Here is a 16834-nt window from a genome sequence, read left to right as displayed (position 1 = left end):
TGTTCCCAGGCTCCTGGGATCAAGCCCCACATTGGGCTCTCTGCTCAGCATGGAGCCTGCTTCCCTTCCTCTCTCTCTCTGCCTGCCTCTCTGCCTACTTGTGATCTCTGTCTGTCAAATAAATAAATAAATAAATAAATCTTTAAGAAAAAAAAGAAAAAAGAAACTTTAAAATAGCTGAGTAGGCAAAAACCTACTATTTTACTTCAAGACACCCAAGGCTTTACAACGGAATATTACTGAGCCATAAATAAAGAGAACAAAATCTGGCCATTTGCAACATGGGTGGAGAAGAGTATTACACTAAAAGAAAGGTCAGTCAAGAGAAAGACAAATTCCACATGATTTCACTCATATGTGGAATTTAAGAAACAATACAAATAAGCAAAGAGAGAAAAAAAGAGGCAAACCATGAAAGAGACTCTCAACAATAAAGAACAAACCAATGGTTACCAGAGGTAAGGGGAGGAGTGGATGGGAAGAATACCAGGTGATGGGGATTAAAGAGGGCACTTGCCGTGAGAAGCACTGGGTGATGTATGAAGTGCTGAATCACTGTATTGTACACCTGAAACTAACATAACACTGTATGTTAATTACACTAGAATTTAAATAAATAAAAAAAAAAAGACATCTAGGTCCCATCTGCATACAAATGAATTGTAGAAAAAGTTTATTTGCTGGTCACTGATTCTTGAAATACAATCCCACATCCATGATACAGACACAAAATGATGGGTTATTAAATCTTGCTAACCCATCAAAAACTAACTTAACATGGTAAAAGTAACCACACACACGTACTTCTCTCTCCATGTAATGTAACTTCCAGTTTGAAGCACACAACATTGAAGTGCCCTTATGGGTTAAATGTACACGCCCAACAGAGAACCATGTAGATGGTCAAGATTTTATTTTTTTTATTTGACGGTAACAAGGAAAGCTGCAGTAAATGGTGACTTTTCTATCCAGGCAGAGTAACTAAAGACAGCTATGAAATCTGCAAAGAAAACTAGAGACCAGGACAAAGAGGCAGTGTGAGCCCGGCTCCGGCAAGCTAGGCACCCGCGCATCTCAGCAAGGGCAGGTAAGCCAGCTACTGACTGCCTTCCGTACAGCCTTAAACTGACAGTTTTTCCTCTAAGAATCTTGTCAATGGTTGCACTCCACTGCATCTAGTTAAATACAAAGAATTAGCCCTCACACTAAAATCACATTTTTCAGAAAAAATAGAATACATTCAGAATCACTGACTGCTTTTCCTTCGTCTTTTTTTCCTTGAACGTGCAGGTGTCCGAGTCTCTTGTGTTTCTTCTTTTACACTGGGTATGGGCTGTTTGAAAACTATTTCATTATCTTTATCATCAACGTTCATCTTAGCCACTTCAGATTTTCGTTTCTCCAAAAATGTTGGCGTACAAACTGGTGTGGGGCCCTGGATTCAACAAGTAAAAGGTTGTAATACAGGAATACAGGAAGGTATTAGGAACGAGTTTACCCCCACCCCATCTGCCATGTTATTTTAGGCTTGTTTATCCCTTTCGGTGATACAGCTGCATACAGTATACTCCATTATAGCCTATCAGACAGAAAAGTAGACTTGCTACATTTATAAAGATAGCGGCCTCAGTTCTCCCTACTGACTCAGTCACTTTGCTGAAAGGGAAACAATGCAGTAAACTCACAATAACTTTTGCTAACTTCACTGTATCTGCTAAATCACCAGTAATTATTTACCAAGACAATCACAAGGTATAATCTGCAATTTTAGTAAAGTGACAGTAACACAAACTGGTTTTCCTTTTTTTTTTTTTTAAAGTATCTACTGGGGCACCTGGGTGGCTTAGTTAGTTACGCATCTGCCTTTGCCACCAGGGTCCTCGACTGAGCCCAACATGGGTGGGTGGGTGGGTGTGGCTGTGTGTGGGTGTGTGTTTGCTTTCCCTCTCCCTCTGCCCCTACCACAACTTGAGTTCTCTCTCTCAAATAAAATCTGTTTTTAAAAAATTATTTATTTTAAAAGTAATCTCTACAACCAACGTGGTGTACTCACAGCCGTGAGATTAAGAGTTGCAAAATCCACCGACCAAGCCAGCCAGGTGCCCCTGCTTTTCCTCTTTCAAATCACTTTTAGAACATCTCATTTCCAGAATACTGAGGACAATTTTACCTGGCTATCCACAGTCTTCTCAGGAGTGGTAGGAGTATGTGAAACCTTTGAAACCTTTTTCTTCTTCTTCTTCTTTGATAAGACCTTAAATAAATTTTAAGGGACTTCATCAATCTGCATGTTTATCAGCAATAGTAGTCCTGAATATATTTCCCCATTTATCTTTTCCTAATATCTGGCATGTAATACAACAAATAAAATTTTACCTGGCTATTTGTAGATTTCTGAAGACCAGTGTTTGAAGCATTTCTTTTCTCCTTTTTATGTAAAATCTTAAATGAACATAAAAAAATGAACTGGCAATCTTGCATATTTACATTTTTAACTTACCATTAGAGCCTTACACATATTATCAGTAAGTTATCCTCAAATGACACAGCATTTCAATTAAAAAAAAAAACCCGCACGATCTTAAGGGCAAAACTGGAAGAGGGGCCTAACTAAGGAATGGGCACAGGCTGCAGAGGTTGAAGTGGGGCCAAAACCTGGAGCTGGTCACACAGAAAGCTGAATCAGAAATGTGTACTAGAAGAATGTGAAAAGACAGGCCCCAATCTGGGCAAGTTCAGGATTAGATGATGAAGCAGGGCTTTCACACAAAGCAGCAAATGGGCTACTGGACAGGCTTTCTCGAATGCCTGTTAGCCAGCTTCATCATCCCAACTCCCACATGGTTCCCATGGGTTGCTGGTGGATAACCAACTGAGCCACCCAGGGACTCTAAGCTAATTCCTTTCAAGAGCTTCCTCTTCTGTATAATGGAGATCATAGGATCTGCTCTAACAAACTTTTAGAAAGGACCTACAGTGCAGGTGCGTAACGGGAACGCAGTTGGTTAAGTATTTGCCTTCAGCTCAGGTCACGATCTTGGGGTCCTGAAACTGAGCTCCCTGCTCAGCAGGGCATCTGCTTCTCACCCCCTCCATCCTGCAACTTGTGTGCACTCTCTCTAAAATAAATAAGTAAAACCTTTAGTGGGGGAAAAAAGAACCTACAATGCAGTGTTTCAAAAATTTAGGCAAGGCCTAGCATATGATGAACACTGGGCTAGACACTTTTTATATAAAACCATAAATATGTTTTATAACTAATGAGGTACAAAGCCCACCCCCAAGAAAAAAATACAAAAAACATTTTGGGAAGGAGTATTTACCAGTGAAGGAAAATCATAATCAATTCCTTTTTTAGCTAATTTCTTCCTGAGTAATTTTTCCTTCTTTTTAAATCGCTCCTCCATCTGTAGCTTTTGAAGAAGGGTCCGATTCTGATTATACCGTTTCACTGCTGGATATGATGGCTTTTTAAATGGAACATGCCACTCTCTAAAAAGTTCTTCGTGTACTTTTTCGGGTGGTATAAAATGACCTACGTTTAAAAGAAAGAGAGAAGTTTTCAACCAAGTGGCAGAGAGAAGATTTATGAAGTTTTCACCAGTATCAACCCCCAGCCCCCACATCATCCAGATGATGTCTCCCGTTTACATGGACAAGACTGAAACAATAAATTAGGGACCTAAAAGAAAGGCATACAGCCAACAATTATTATTAAGTATCTACTTTAAAAATGCCAAGAACTGTTCCAGGAGCTAGAAATACGTAAATGAACAAAATGAATTGTATAAAGGAATGTCTTGGTGGTGTCAAGACATTGAGAAGCTAGCTAGCAGGATCTCAGGCTGTGCGACCTGCTGTAGCACAAGGAATGACCTTCCACCTCATCTCTGTGTACCTCTCTAGGACTCAGCTAGCTTACCGCTTATCTCTAGCTCTCTGCTTAAGGGCCCTTTTCAGGCTATGGAAGAACACTGTGACCACGTGCAAGGCAGGCCGAAACACCTTCATCAACCCTCAACCAATGACGGATGGGGAGCTGGTAGATAAATACCCAAGTTCCCTTGCCTGTCAGATGGGATAATTCTGTCTCCCTGTGTTACCCGGGAGGATGGAGCCCCACTGCCTGAGAGGTAACGTGCTTGCTAACACACTCTCAATGACTTCCTTCTCCTCTCACTTCTCTACTCCCTATCTGTATTTTCCTGGGCTCACCTCCAAAATACACTACTTCCATTCAGGGGGAAAAAAAAAAAAGGACAATGAGGCTAATCTTCCATCTGAACTCGTATCAGGTTTCAGAACCTTTTCTGTGATCTTTCCAAGTCAGATATAGCACAGCACTGATCCTACCAATGTGGTTCCCTGACACATTTTAGGCCACCTATTTGGCTCATTTCCTCCTGGCAAGAGCCATGCTTTCTATGTGTGAAATGAACCCATGACCTCATGAGGCCACTGGGATTCTGTCATGGCAACAGGAACAGAGAGAGAGATGCTATTTGGGCAGCTTATCAGCTACGTGAACAGATGTCTGTGGCTTGGGCACCTGGTATGGTCACACACACCACCCATCAGCACAGAGAATCCAGAAGTTAACTCTGCCTCCAGAGGCACCAAGCTACAGACAGGGAAGCTCTGGGAATGCAAAGTGGGCAGCTTCACTTTCTGTAGGATAAACTAAGCTGGTGTTGTCTCCCCTCTACTCCTCAGAGTTTCTCTTGTGAAAGAGCTGTAGCCAATGTCATTTAGATGGACTCTCAAATGTGATTTCTTGCCTTTAATGTTATCCTGTCTAGAATCTATTGGTGGCTTCCCAGTGCCCTCAGGATATATTCTCATCTCCCAGATTTTTTTAAAGACTTTATTTATTTGACAGACACAGACAGCCAGAGAGGGAACACAAGCAGGGGGAGTGGGAGAGGGAGAAGCAGGCCTCCTGCTGAGCAGGGAGACAGATTCAGGGCTCGATCCCAGGCAGACACTCAATGACTGAGCCACCGAGGCGCCCCTATCAACTCCCAGATTTTTAAGGCCTTCAGTAACCTGACCTCCTCTATCTCCTACTATTCTCCTCACATTCCTTCAAAGGCAACTAAGTATAGTTACTCACCTCTGGTTTTTTAGCTGTCCCATTAAGCCAGGGATGATAATTCCCTTCCCCTGGCTTAACTCCTATCTAATCTTCAGGTTTAAACCGAAATGATACCTCCTCAGGGAAGCCTTCCATATCCCATTAGAGATGGGTCAGTTGCTCTGCCAATGTAGTAACTTGTCCCAATTCCATCTTAGCGTTAAAACGGCTCTCACTCTGGAAGGTTTTAAGATTCTAGAAAATGCGCTCATATCCTTGCACTTAAATACTTAGGAGAATCATCCCAGAGACGAAGTGGGACATCCAAGGAGCTAAGCAATCTGTCTTTCTCAGCAGAGCCATGCACCAGCAGCAGGCAACCACACAATCCCATGGGTAAGAGAAAAGCACTTACACTTTAAGAGTCTTTCACCAAAAAGGTAGTTGTTCATCGTGTCAGCAACTATCTTGGCAACATCTTCAGATGCAAACTCCACAAAGGCATAGCCTTTACTATTTCCAGTCTGCAATGGAAAACCCACCACAAAAAGTAGAATGATTAAATTCTAATGGGTCTGGAAAGTCCTAAAATGTCATTAATTTAAATAATGTACATTAGCCCCATTACTGAGTAACATTATTCTAACTTCAATGCACTGTGCAGGGGCTGTTATGGGAAGAGATAAGATCTGGGGCGCCTGGCTGGCTCAGTCAGTACAGCATGCAACTCTTGATCTTGGGATTGTGAGTTTGAGCTCCACACTGGGTGTAAAGGTTATGTGAAAATGAAATATATTAGAAAGAAAAGATCCAAAATAGGCAGGACATGCCACTGATTTTGAGGTATTCCTAGAATTTTGATTACATGATAAATACATTACCAATGCAGCTGGAATTTACCACATGAAGGTAAGGCCCACATCTGGTAAGGTAATTTATCACATCTGGTAAGGCCCACAATCCTTTACTCATTACCAATTTCACTGATAGTCATTTTATTCATGTATTAACAATGCCCAGCAGATAGTGTGATGTTTCGCGACCAATTCAGGTCATCTAATTCTCACTTTATATATAAGAACTGGAAAGAAACTAAGTCCTCAGTGTTGCGAAGCAAATCAATAAAATAACGTGTTCATTTTCATGTTTACTAATGACTGATCATCTTCATAAATGATGGCAAAGGGACGCTGTCAACATCTTCTGAAATACATGTCCTAGATTCCTGCCCTCTGCACAACATAGTGATTTTTTCACCTTAGTAATAAGAGCATGGGTTCTAGTGTCCAAATGCCAAAGTTTGGAATGCAGCTGTGACAATTAGGTAAGTAACAATAAAACTCAGTTTTTCATTCTATTAAATGGGGACAAAATAATCACTCTCACAGGGTTGCTATGAAGAAATAATTCATAAGTGCTCTACACAAAGTCTGTCAAGAGCACAAATGTTCCTGTAGGGTGGCAGAATATGCCATCCCCAAATATTCCATGTTGGCATAAGGATTACTTTAAGCTGAAAGCAACCGGAAGTAGTAAACAACAAAAAAGCCCATTGCCCTCCTCCATTTGCCTAAAAGCAGGACATTAAGTTTACAGGGTCCCAGCCAGAAAACCTAGGAGGGTAGGAAAAACAAATATTTCCACCCTGTGGTTCTAATTATTAGTAACAATGGGAATCTTTCACAATTTTACATTTAAGCATATCTTTGGATATGGATCAAAACTGGTAATACAAATTATGGAAATAGGAAACCACCCAATGATCAGAAGGCTCATTTCTAGCACCAACAGTGCCACTAACTAGCAACCTGGACACACCCACTGTTTAATTATCTGCAACAAGATACCAATTTTGGTAAAAATTTGTATGCCCGAAAATTCTTTATACTCCTCTCTCTTAATAGGGAAGGGAAAGATGGTGCAGTAGAAGAGACACACTGTGATACTCAACTTACAGTACCACATAATTAACTGATATAACCTTCTGAGAAGGGATTTAAAAATACACGTCAAGTGACTAAACAAAGAAACAAAAAACCAAAACCAAAACCAAAAGCCAGGAGTACCTGGCTGGCTCAGTTGATAGAGCATGTGACTCTTAATCTCAGGGGTTGTTAAATTTGAGCCCCATGTTGGGTATAGAGATTAAAAAAAAAAAAAAAAATCCAAACACTTTTACCTATTTTACCTAGTAATCCCAGAATGCTGAAAGTACTGAGCTAACAGTCAAAACTGGGGTGAGAGGGGAAAATGGCACCTTTATTATGCAACAGCAATGCTGGACATGGTAAATTTTAGTGCATCTCCTTAAGCAGCAAGCTTTCTATAAGACAACTGACCTGAACTCTTCAAAAAAGCCAATGTCAAGAAAAGCAAAACAATTAAGCAAAAATGGGCAAGAAGACTGTTCTAGATAGGCTGAAGAGCTAGAACCAAATACAATGCATGAACCTCGATTGGATTCCAGAATGGGTAGAGAATAACTAAAGACATTTTGGGACTACTGAGCATGTATGCAGAGGATAGTACATTATAAACTACTATACTGTTGTTACGTAGACAATGTCCTATTCTTAAATTTATGATGAAGTATTTAGTGTTAAAGTATTATGACTATCACTTTCTTCAAAAGGCTCAGCAAAACAATGAAGTGTTCTAGAGGACAAGTAGAGAGATGAAGGTAATGTGTCAGGTTGTTAGTAACACATGAATCCAGGCAAGGGGCAGGGATGTTCATAATGTTCTTTCTATCTGCCTCTAACCTTGAAACACTTTCCAAATACAAAACTGAGGAAAACAATGGCTATATTGTAATCTGGGAAAACATTTACAAAATAACGTTCCAGAAAATGCAGAAAAAAAGTTTTCAGAAAAGACAACAATAAGAAAGGGAAAATATGTGAACGGGCAATTCATAGAAGATGGGAGTTCTAATGGCCAACACACACAATAATGATACAAATGTCACAGAGTAAGGCAGATACAGAAACCATGAGCATTCTATACTCAGTGACTCTGAGGATGAGGATATTCTGTAAAGCAGTTTTCAAACTCTGAATGTGACCTTTAAGAAGGCAACAAAATCAATTTAGTGGGTCAGAAAAGCATTAAAAAAAACTAAATAGAAAGGTTAAGTACTGCCTTATGACTTATTTCAGTTATCTTTACATACATATATGTGTGTGCAGGCTGGTGCTATAAAACTTATTTCTTATAGTGGGTCCAAAGTCCAGAGAATTTTACTCATTTATTTTTTAAAAACACTTTATTTGAAAGAAACACAGCAGGAGCACAGGGAAAACGGAGAAGCAGGCTTCCTGCTGAGCAAGGAGCCGGGCATGGGGCTTGATCCCATGACCCTGGGATCATGACCTGAGCCAAAGGCAGATGCCTAACCAACTGAGCCATCCAGGCACCCCCGGAATTTACTATTCCAGAAGAGTATGCCTATACCTGCACAAAGAATGTTCCTAGCAGATTCACCGATAACACAGAAAAATTGTAAACAAACAACCCCCCCAAACTAAAACCCTAATATTCAATAAGAAGATGGAAAAACTTTGGGGCGCCTGGGTGGCTCAGTGGGTTAAGCCTCTGCCTTCGGCTCAGGTCATGATCTCAGGGTTCTGGGATCAAGTCCCACATCGGGCTCTCTGCTCAGCAGGGAGCCTGCTTCCCTTCTCTCTCTGCCTGTCTCTCTGCCTACTTGTGATCTCTCTCTCTCTCTCTCTGTCAGTAAATAAATCTTAAAAAAAAAAAAAAAAGAAGATGGAAAAACTTTAATATATTCAAGCAAAGGAACACAGCAACGACAATAAATGTTTCACGGATAAAATTCTAAATAGATTGTTAATGAAAAAGTTCACTTAAGAATGATAAAATGTTGATTTAAATACACAACATATATTCATTCATACACAAACACATCATAAAAATTTAAAAACACAGAGTAATGAAGAGCACTGGATTCACAAATACTAAGTCCCTGGACATGGGGAGAAAATGAAGATTATTGGGAAGGGTACAAAATGGACCTCAAGTCTACCTATAATTTATTTCTTAAAGAACAAATATCTGAAACAAGTATGAGATCAAGTTGATATCTGATAAACGTGAATGGCGGATTACCAAACAGACACTAAATACTCTAGCAGACTTTAGGATTTTTAAAATATCTCACCCACATAATAAGCAAGCATTATAAATAGGGAAGTGGAAAAACAAGGGAAGGAATACAACAAAATGTTATTTTGGTTAGGATGAAAGAGATACTAGGGCATTTTAAATGTAAAATTCTCTTTAATGCTAACATGTTGCTTTGACAACATTAATATCTGTGATTTCATGATGACTAGCATATGAAGGATGCATACCCTATCTCCTCACATACCATATCAAATATAAAATTCAACTTTCATAAAATGTGGGAAAACTGTATCAAGAAAAAACAGATTCCAACAGTGAGAGGTCTATGGTTACAACCAAAACTGGATGCCTGCAGGGAAGAAAATAAAGTGGCCATTCTTCTACTTCAGAAACCAACCATACAAATGTTTTCTTCATTAGGAGATACGTTCAATATAACAGTAACATTTATAAAGGGTTTACTGTTATCAGGTACTGTTCTAAGAACTCTGAATTTGTTACCTTGTTTAATCTTTGATTATGTTCTACGAGGTGGATAGTATTTTATTCATATTTTACAGACTAGAAAACTGAAACATAGAGAAATTACATAATTTGTCTAAGGTCACATAACTAGTGACCTATACAGCCAGGGCTCAAACCTACATGGTCTGGCTTCAATAGCCTTGTTCTTAACTATGCACTATACAAACCTTTGCTATTATAGGGATGCCTGTGCCAGAGGCTAATACAAGATGTTCGTAATTGCTTCTCAAACAGAAGTTCATCTATTCCTGGCTTAATAGCCACAGAATAAGTATGACTCATTTACCAGGATTATCAATTTAATTTGAAGATTTGGGACAATTTTAATAGTAAAACAAACATATACAGTAACACTGATTTTGCTCTTTTCACAGTTTCAGGTTTGAAATCTTACCCACTCCCTTTCCTGAAATGAACTGTGACAAACAACACATGATCACTCTATAAACTGTCAAATCTCATACACTTGTAAGAAACAAAACAATCTAATTTAATCTTACCCGTTTACTTCTGGACAGTCTGAATTTTGTAACAGTGCCGAACTGGGAGAAATATGCCCGGATCTGGGTTTCGTAAAGTGCTGGAGGTAAGTGGCCCACATAGATTACTCCAGGAGTTAGCTTTTCTTTCTCCTGTCGCTGAAGACATATAGACCAGGTACATGAGAATGTTAATTAAAAAAAAAAAAATCACATTGCAACACAACCTGCAAAACCCTCCTCTCTCTCTCAGTCCAAAACAAAAGATCAAAAACCTTCCCCATATTTTCACTTACAGAATAATAACTGAAAAATTAGGTGTCTACCACCTCTTCAGAAGGACAATGGTCAAGAGGTGGATGGATTCTTAGCCTGTACTGCAGCACCTGGAACCCTGGAAACGCTCAATCAACTACACGATGAACCAATGGATAGGCAAGTAAATCTTTGAACACATCATTTCAAGTCTTCTGGTCAAACTCCACATAAACGTACCCTTCAACTTTGCTTGCACATCACTGTTGACTCACAACCACCTAACCGAACAATTTTGAGACAATTTCAGTGTCCACCAACCTGTCAGCACCTCAGTCATCATGCTCTTGCCTTCCATAACAAACACTTTTAACTTTTCCAAACATGTGTTTTTGCTAAAAAACAACAACAAAAAAACAAAACCAAAAAAAAAACCCAAGGCAAATAAAACCTGATGCCAGAGGCCCTAGTCAGTAAATGGAACTCTGCAAATTTTGTCCTTTAAGACCTCCAAAATCACCAACCAGGCAAACAACCCTCCTAAATTCGGGTGCAAAGCAGAGGAGTGGCATCTCTAACCGGAGAATGATTTGCGGTATCATTGTCCATTCCCAACAGCTGGCCCTCCTCTTGCATCATCCCAATTACCTCCCCCGTATTTCCACAGGAGGACCCTAAGGCCTACACGGCTAAATCCCATCTCCCTATCAGCAAAACCCTCTCGGTCTCGGAGAGATCTTGGCCTTCAAGCTCATGAGGTCGGCGGCCCACCCTGGGAGTCGCTGGAGGTAGCGGACCTGTCTGCCCCCTCCTCTCTCAGTCGGACCCGCGGTGGCTGCTCACCTGGGTTGCGCGCCGGCGAGCCTGCGCCACCTCCTTCTGAAACTTGGCCTCTTCCTGCGGGTTTAGCGACAGGAACGGCTTGGCCGGGCCAGCAAAGACCGCCATGGCGACGGCTTCCAGGCCAAAGAACCCCACGCGGCGCACCGGAAGCACCAAGCGCTCAGCTCCCCAAAGCGGAAGTGGGGGGGGAGACATGCGTGCTGACGCGCGGAGCCGGGACAGAGGCGCGGGGGGCGGGGCGGAGCTCGGGAGGGGCCAAGGAGAGCTCGGGCGGGGCCAAGGAGAGCTCGGGCGCCCCCTGCTGGCTGGGCGCCCCTTGGCCTCGCTCTCATTCCCACCACCTGTCTAAACCGGCGAAAGGTAACTTGCTCATGCCTATACTGCGGCCAGCCACTTTCAAGGAGAGGTTTAAAAATAAAGACCCAAACAACATCCGTGCCCTTGAGGTTTTGCCAATTATTCTTTCGTAAAAATTTTTTTATTATTAACTTACAATCTATTATTCGTTCAGGGGTGTAGGTCTGTGATTCACCTGCTTACACAACACGCAACACTCACCACAACACATACCCACCCCAATGTCCATCACCCAGCCACCCTATCCCCCTTTGCCAATCACTCTTTAATTCTTTTTTATTTTCTTTCTTTTACACACTCATTTTTAAAAAAAATTTTTTTTAAAATTTATTTATTTGTTAGAGAGAGAGAGCAAGCACAGGCAGACAGAGTGGTAGGCAGAGGCAGAGGGAGAAGCAGGCTCCCCGCCGAGCAAGGAGCCCGATGTGGGACTCGATCCCAGGACGCTGGGATCATGACCTGAGCCGAAGGCAGCCGCTTAACCAACTGAGCCACCCAGGCGTCCCAACACACTCATTTTTTGAGCCCTTACTGTGTCCTCGTGTTGCAGCCCTTAGGAAACTTAGAGATTGGGGGTGGAGGTGGAAAATAATGTTTGGGGTGGGCTTGGCGCAATGGGAGACATAAGACCCCCGTGGGATAAAGGCATGCTGGGTGACCAAGGAAGCCCCCCAGAGTGGGTGGCATTTGAGTTGAAACCTGAAGGCTGTTGGGAACCACGTGTGAAGACCTGGAAGCTCACCATGCAGGTGGGGGGGACCCCGGGTGCACTGCCCCTAGAGCTGGAAAGAAAGAACCAGCCAGTGTGGTTGGAGCTCAGCCAGTGAGGGGTGAGGGGCGAGGGCCAGGCTGGAGCTTCAGGTCTCTGCCTGTCAAGGTTTAAAGCTTGGGTTTTATTGTAAACACAAGGCGATGTGGGAGGGTTTGTGTGTGGTTTTGAGAGAGAGAGAGAGAGAAAGCATGCACACAAGCAGGGGGAAGAGCAGAGAGAGAGGGAGCAGCAGACTCCCTGCTAGGTGGGGAGCCCAATGTGGGACTTGATCCCAGGACCCTGGGATCATGACCTGAGCGGAAGGCAGACGCTTAATCCACTGAGCCACCCAGGCGCCCCCAATGTGAGGGTTTTAAGCAAAGTTGTAGCTGTTTATACCTTTAAAATACTGTCACTGGCCTAACCCTCTGAACTTAGGACTGACCTCCTGAACCAGGAAACTCCTAGAAGCCTCTGCCTTTCAGACTTTTTAGAGAGAAACTAACGAGCTGTTGGAACAGAAAAATAAACATTTGAGGATGATGGCCTGCACAGCTGATTCAGAAAGCGCCTTAGCCTCATTATAATGGTCAAATCCCCCTCTGAATATTCATGCCAAAGCCTAATAAAAGGGGCCTGCTTCTCCTTCTTCGGGGAGTCAAGGCTTTGAAAGTCATTCCCCACAATATCCTTGTTTGTACAAATAAAGTAACCTGGTGAGGCAACCACGTGGTACAGTTTCTGTTTGTAGCTCACTGAGGAGTAGGCTCATGTCATTGGTAACAATACTACTCTAGTAAGGGTAGAGGGTGGACTGGAGATGTTAAAAAGATAAATTCAGGGGCACCTGGGAAGCTCAGTCAGCGCCATGTTCATCACATTCCTGCACCATTTAATAAAGCCAGTAAAACTTCAGTTTTACTTGGTTGGATTTGGTTTGTTTTTAAAGATTTTTTAAAAAGTAACCTACTCCCAACTTGGGGCTCGAACTTATAACCTCAAGATCAAGAGTTGCATGCTTTACCAACTGGACCAACCAGGCATCCCTGTATTTTTTTTTTTTTTTTAAACACAGAGAAAGCAGGGACAAGAAGCTATTGCAGTAGTCCAGACAGAGCTGGTCTGGGAGATCACGGTGGGGGTGTTTTGGGAATCAGCGAGGGCTGAGTTTGGGTGGTGCCCAGGTGGGAATGGTAGAAGGTAAATCTGTATGGTAGAAACACAGAATCTGGAGCCCCATCCCAAACCTACAAATCAGAATCTGCCTTGTAAGAGCATCCCTGGGGCAATTCACTTGCCGCATAGATCACACTTTGCGTGACAGGAGTAGAAGATTGGAGACTGATCACTGTGCTGGGTTGAATTGTGTCTCCCCCTCCCCCCAGATAAATTTAAGTCTTTACCCCCCAGTACATGTGATGGAAACGGAGGCTTTGCAGGTATAATTAACTAGATGAGGTCATGAGACATGTCCTAATCCTGTAACTTGTGTCTTTATAAAAGAGAGGTTTGTATACACACACACACACACACACACACACACACACACACAAACACACACACACACACACACACCCACACCGCCCCCTGACGACAGAGCGAGGGCTGGAGTGTTGTAGGCGCGAGCCAAGGAAGACGGAGGATTGTTGGCAACCACTGGAAGCTAGGAAGGGGTCGAAAAGGACTCTTTCCACAGCCTTCAAAGAGACAATGGTCCTGCCAACATCTCAAATTTAGATCTCTAAAGTCTCTAGAGCTGTGAGAGAGTAGATTTCTGTTGTTTTAAGCCCCGCTGTTGGTAGCCATTGTGTAATGGCAGCCATAGGAAACGAATACAATTCACACAATGGGTACAGCCCCAAATGGTTTTCTGAGGAAAACGCGAGGCCTGGCCCTGTCTTGGCCAGTGCTGGAGGAGCTCCTGGAGGTTCGCAAGATAGCAGGCCACCCAGACCATAGATGGTCTCTCAACTAGGGACCGAGTCTCAGTCCCCAGATTCTCACCATAGCCCGGACCTGACCTGCTTTTGTTTTTTTACCTCCCAAGGCTTTGTCAGTCACTCTCAGTTAACAGTGCCTATCAGTGAGGTTCCTCCCACCCCCCGGCCCTGTTGGGTAACATCTCATTTGGCTGTGCCTCTACTCCCCAAGGCCCAAGAGTCACTCTGGGACCTGGGTGGCAGGTCCCAGGAGTTGATGTGGCATTCTATTCAGGGAGCCCAGGAGGAAACTTTTCACCCCCCAGCCATGTGTCTGGGAGGAAATCCTCAGCTTTCTCATTCAGAAGAAGAGTTTGGGTGACAGGATTGTTTAGGTCTCCTGGGGGAAGTCTGTATCTTCTAGTGCACCAGGGACACTACTCATGATCAGACTAGCAGCTGGCCTGCCCCATGCCCAGGTGACAGGCTGGGGCCCCACGTGCTTGTCCTTCCTTCCTTCCTTTTCCTCTTCCTGCTTTTTATTTCCTGCCTTCCTTCCCTTCTTCCCACCACGTCTGTCTGTCTGTCTGTCTTTCTTTCTTGTGTGTGTAGATGGGGGTAGGGGATGGTGGGAGTGGGCGGAGGTTACTGACACTTTGGGTGGGGCGGTTCCTCACTGAGTTCTGCTGTCCTGTATATGTTTCCTTGGTGCCCGACCCCCAGCATTCAATGCCAATGGGCACCCCCAGCCTTGGTAGCAACCAAAATGCCTCCAGGCACTTCCACGCACCCCTGCGTGGACTACTGAGTGTGCTCACTGTGTGTCTGTCCCTTCCTTTTCCCCCACTGACCTCCTGTGCCACTTTTCCACTGGGATGGAATGGTGGCATGTCATTCCCATGGTGCCACTGTCCCCACCTATGGGCCAGAGCCCAGCATGGTGAGGGCTGGGGGTCGGGCTATGAGGCGGGGCAGGTGGCAGAGCTGGGCAAGCTGCAGGCTGAGGCAGCCTGTGCTGAGTTGTCCAGGGAGGAGGAGAGGGTTTGCGGGGAGATGCCGAGGGCTGCAGGAGAAGGGACACAGGTGGGCACCGGGAGGGAGTACTAGGAGGTGCCTGCTCAGCCCTGCCTCCTCTTCCCTTCCTTTGTTCTCCTCCCTGCACACCGCTCTGCCTGGGGGCTTCCCCCATAGGCCAACCCGGATGGTGAGGCCAGCTGTTGGAGTCAGTCTCTACAGCCCTGCCCAGCTGCCCCTTTCTCTGTCACAGGGCTGTGGGAATGGGGCGAAAGGGACAATCCCAGGGGAAGGAGGGGGAGAGACTCTTATCTGTGTCACTGGCCTCAATAGTGCGGCCTCAAGAAATGTCACCCAACAAACTACAGTCAGTCTGCACGCCATTCAGGACCATGTGACCTGAAGCTGTGAGGGAAATGTTCTTCCTCTGTCCTTGTGAGTGGCTGTCACGTCTGCCACATCCCATCCTGTGCCAGATTTAACGTCATACACACCTCCAAATTCAGACCTTGGGTGTGGCAATGACCTGAGTGAAGCCGGGTGCACACCTGGGGATTAGGGGTGGGAAAAGTGGGTCGTGGGTGTGGCCAGAAGGTCTGGGCTCCCTGTGAAAGTCCCTGAGCCGACTCACCAATCCCCTCCTCCATCCCAGGATCCTTTCTTGCCATTCAGTATGTGGCATGAGTCATGGTGTCCTGGGTCCTACAGGGCTTGCAGTCCCCATCTGGATGCCCTCTTTCCAGCTTGTATTTGTCATGTTTCTTATATTCTGTATTTTGTGATGTATTTTCTGTGTTTTGCATTTTGACCTCTTTTTAGACATTTTTTATTTATTTGCCAGAGAGAGCGAGCGAGCAAGCACAAGCAGGAGGTGAGGGGCAGAGGGAGAGGGAGAAGGAGGCTCCCCACTGAGCGACGAGCCCGATGCAGGACTTGATCCCAGGACTCGGGGATCATGACCTGATTCAAACGCAGACGCTTAACTGACCAAGCCATCCAGGCATCCCTGACTGTTTTGACATCTTAAAAAGCTTGCTGGCTGTGGAGAGACAGTGTCTCCAGAACTAGCCAATTCTTGGAGACTGCAGAAAGCTCAGCCTGGAATATATCTTTCTTATGCCGCTTCCTTATCCACCTCATATGTCAAGTCAAGATTTTAGCCTGACCCTAAATCATGCCACAGCCAGGTACCAGCCTAAATAAAGCCCATTAGGATTAATCAAGCTGGCCAGTCCTAAACTAGTTCCCCTGCCCTGCCTTGCCTTTCCTGCAGAAACCTCGATAAAGGCTCTGGATCAGGCTTTCCCTCAGTCCTACTTCTGCCTCCTGGCTAAACCTAGTGCTTCCCCATGTGGTCCTCTTCAGGGGATGGCGTGCCCTTTCCTCTTGGGAAATTTAAGTGATAAATTCTTTCAATGACATTGCTCTCTCCATGTTGTCGCTGTCATCTCTTATAAAACCACATGGGTAT

At 44.0% G+C, this 16834-nt stretch overlaps 1 protein-coding gene across 1 annotated transcript; it reads right to left on the bottom strand.

Moving 5' to 3' along the window:
* Nucleotides 1-646: 646 nt before the first annotated feature.
* On the bottom strand, nucleotides 647-11491 carry NIFK (nucleolar protein interacting with the FHA domain of MKI67). Its single transcript, XM_080799329.1, has 7 exons — nucleotides 11323-11491; nucleotides 10246-10383; nucleotides 5490-5598; nucleotides 3324-3535; nucleotides 2377-2442; nucleotides 2171-2254; nucleotides 647-1435 (listed from the first exon to the last, which is right to left on the bottom strand). The coding sequence occupies exons 1-7, from the start codon at nucleotides 11425-11427 to the stop codon at nucleotides 1247-1249; spliced, it is 903 nt and encodes a 300-aa protein (XP_080655455.1). The 5' UTR covers nucleotides 11428-11491; the 3' UTR covers nucleotides 647-1246.
* Nucleotides 11492-16834: the final 5343 nt, after the last annotated feature.

Source organism: Martes martes, assembly GCF_963455335.1.
Source record: "Martes martes genome assembly, chromosome: 3".
Taxonomy (NCBI): Eukaryota; Metazoa; Chordata; class Mammalia; order Carnivora; family Mustelidae; genus Martes; species Martes martes.
This window is presented reverse-complemented; position numbering and strand designations above follow the sequence as displayed.

Excerpts from the sequence above, each read along its gene's own strand:
- NIFK (XM_080799329.1), bottom strand. The coding sequence starts at position 11,427 with ATGGCGGTCTTTGCTGGCCCGGCCAAGCCGTTCCTGTCGCTAAACCCG. Across the intron at positions 10,384-11,322 it reads CTCGCCGGCGCGCAACCCAG|CGACAGGAGAAAGAAAAGCT; the intron begins GTGAGCAGCCAC and ends ATATGTCTTCAG. Across the intron at positions 5,599-10,245 it reads GACTGTCCAGAAGTAAACGG|ACTGGAAATAGTAAAGGCTA; the intron begins GTAAGATTAAAT and ends TTTCCATTGCAG.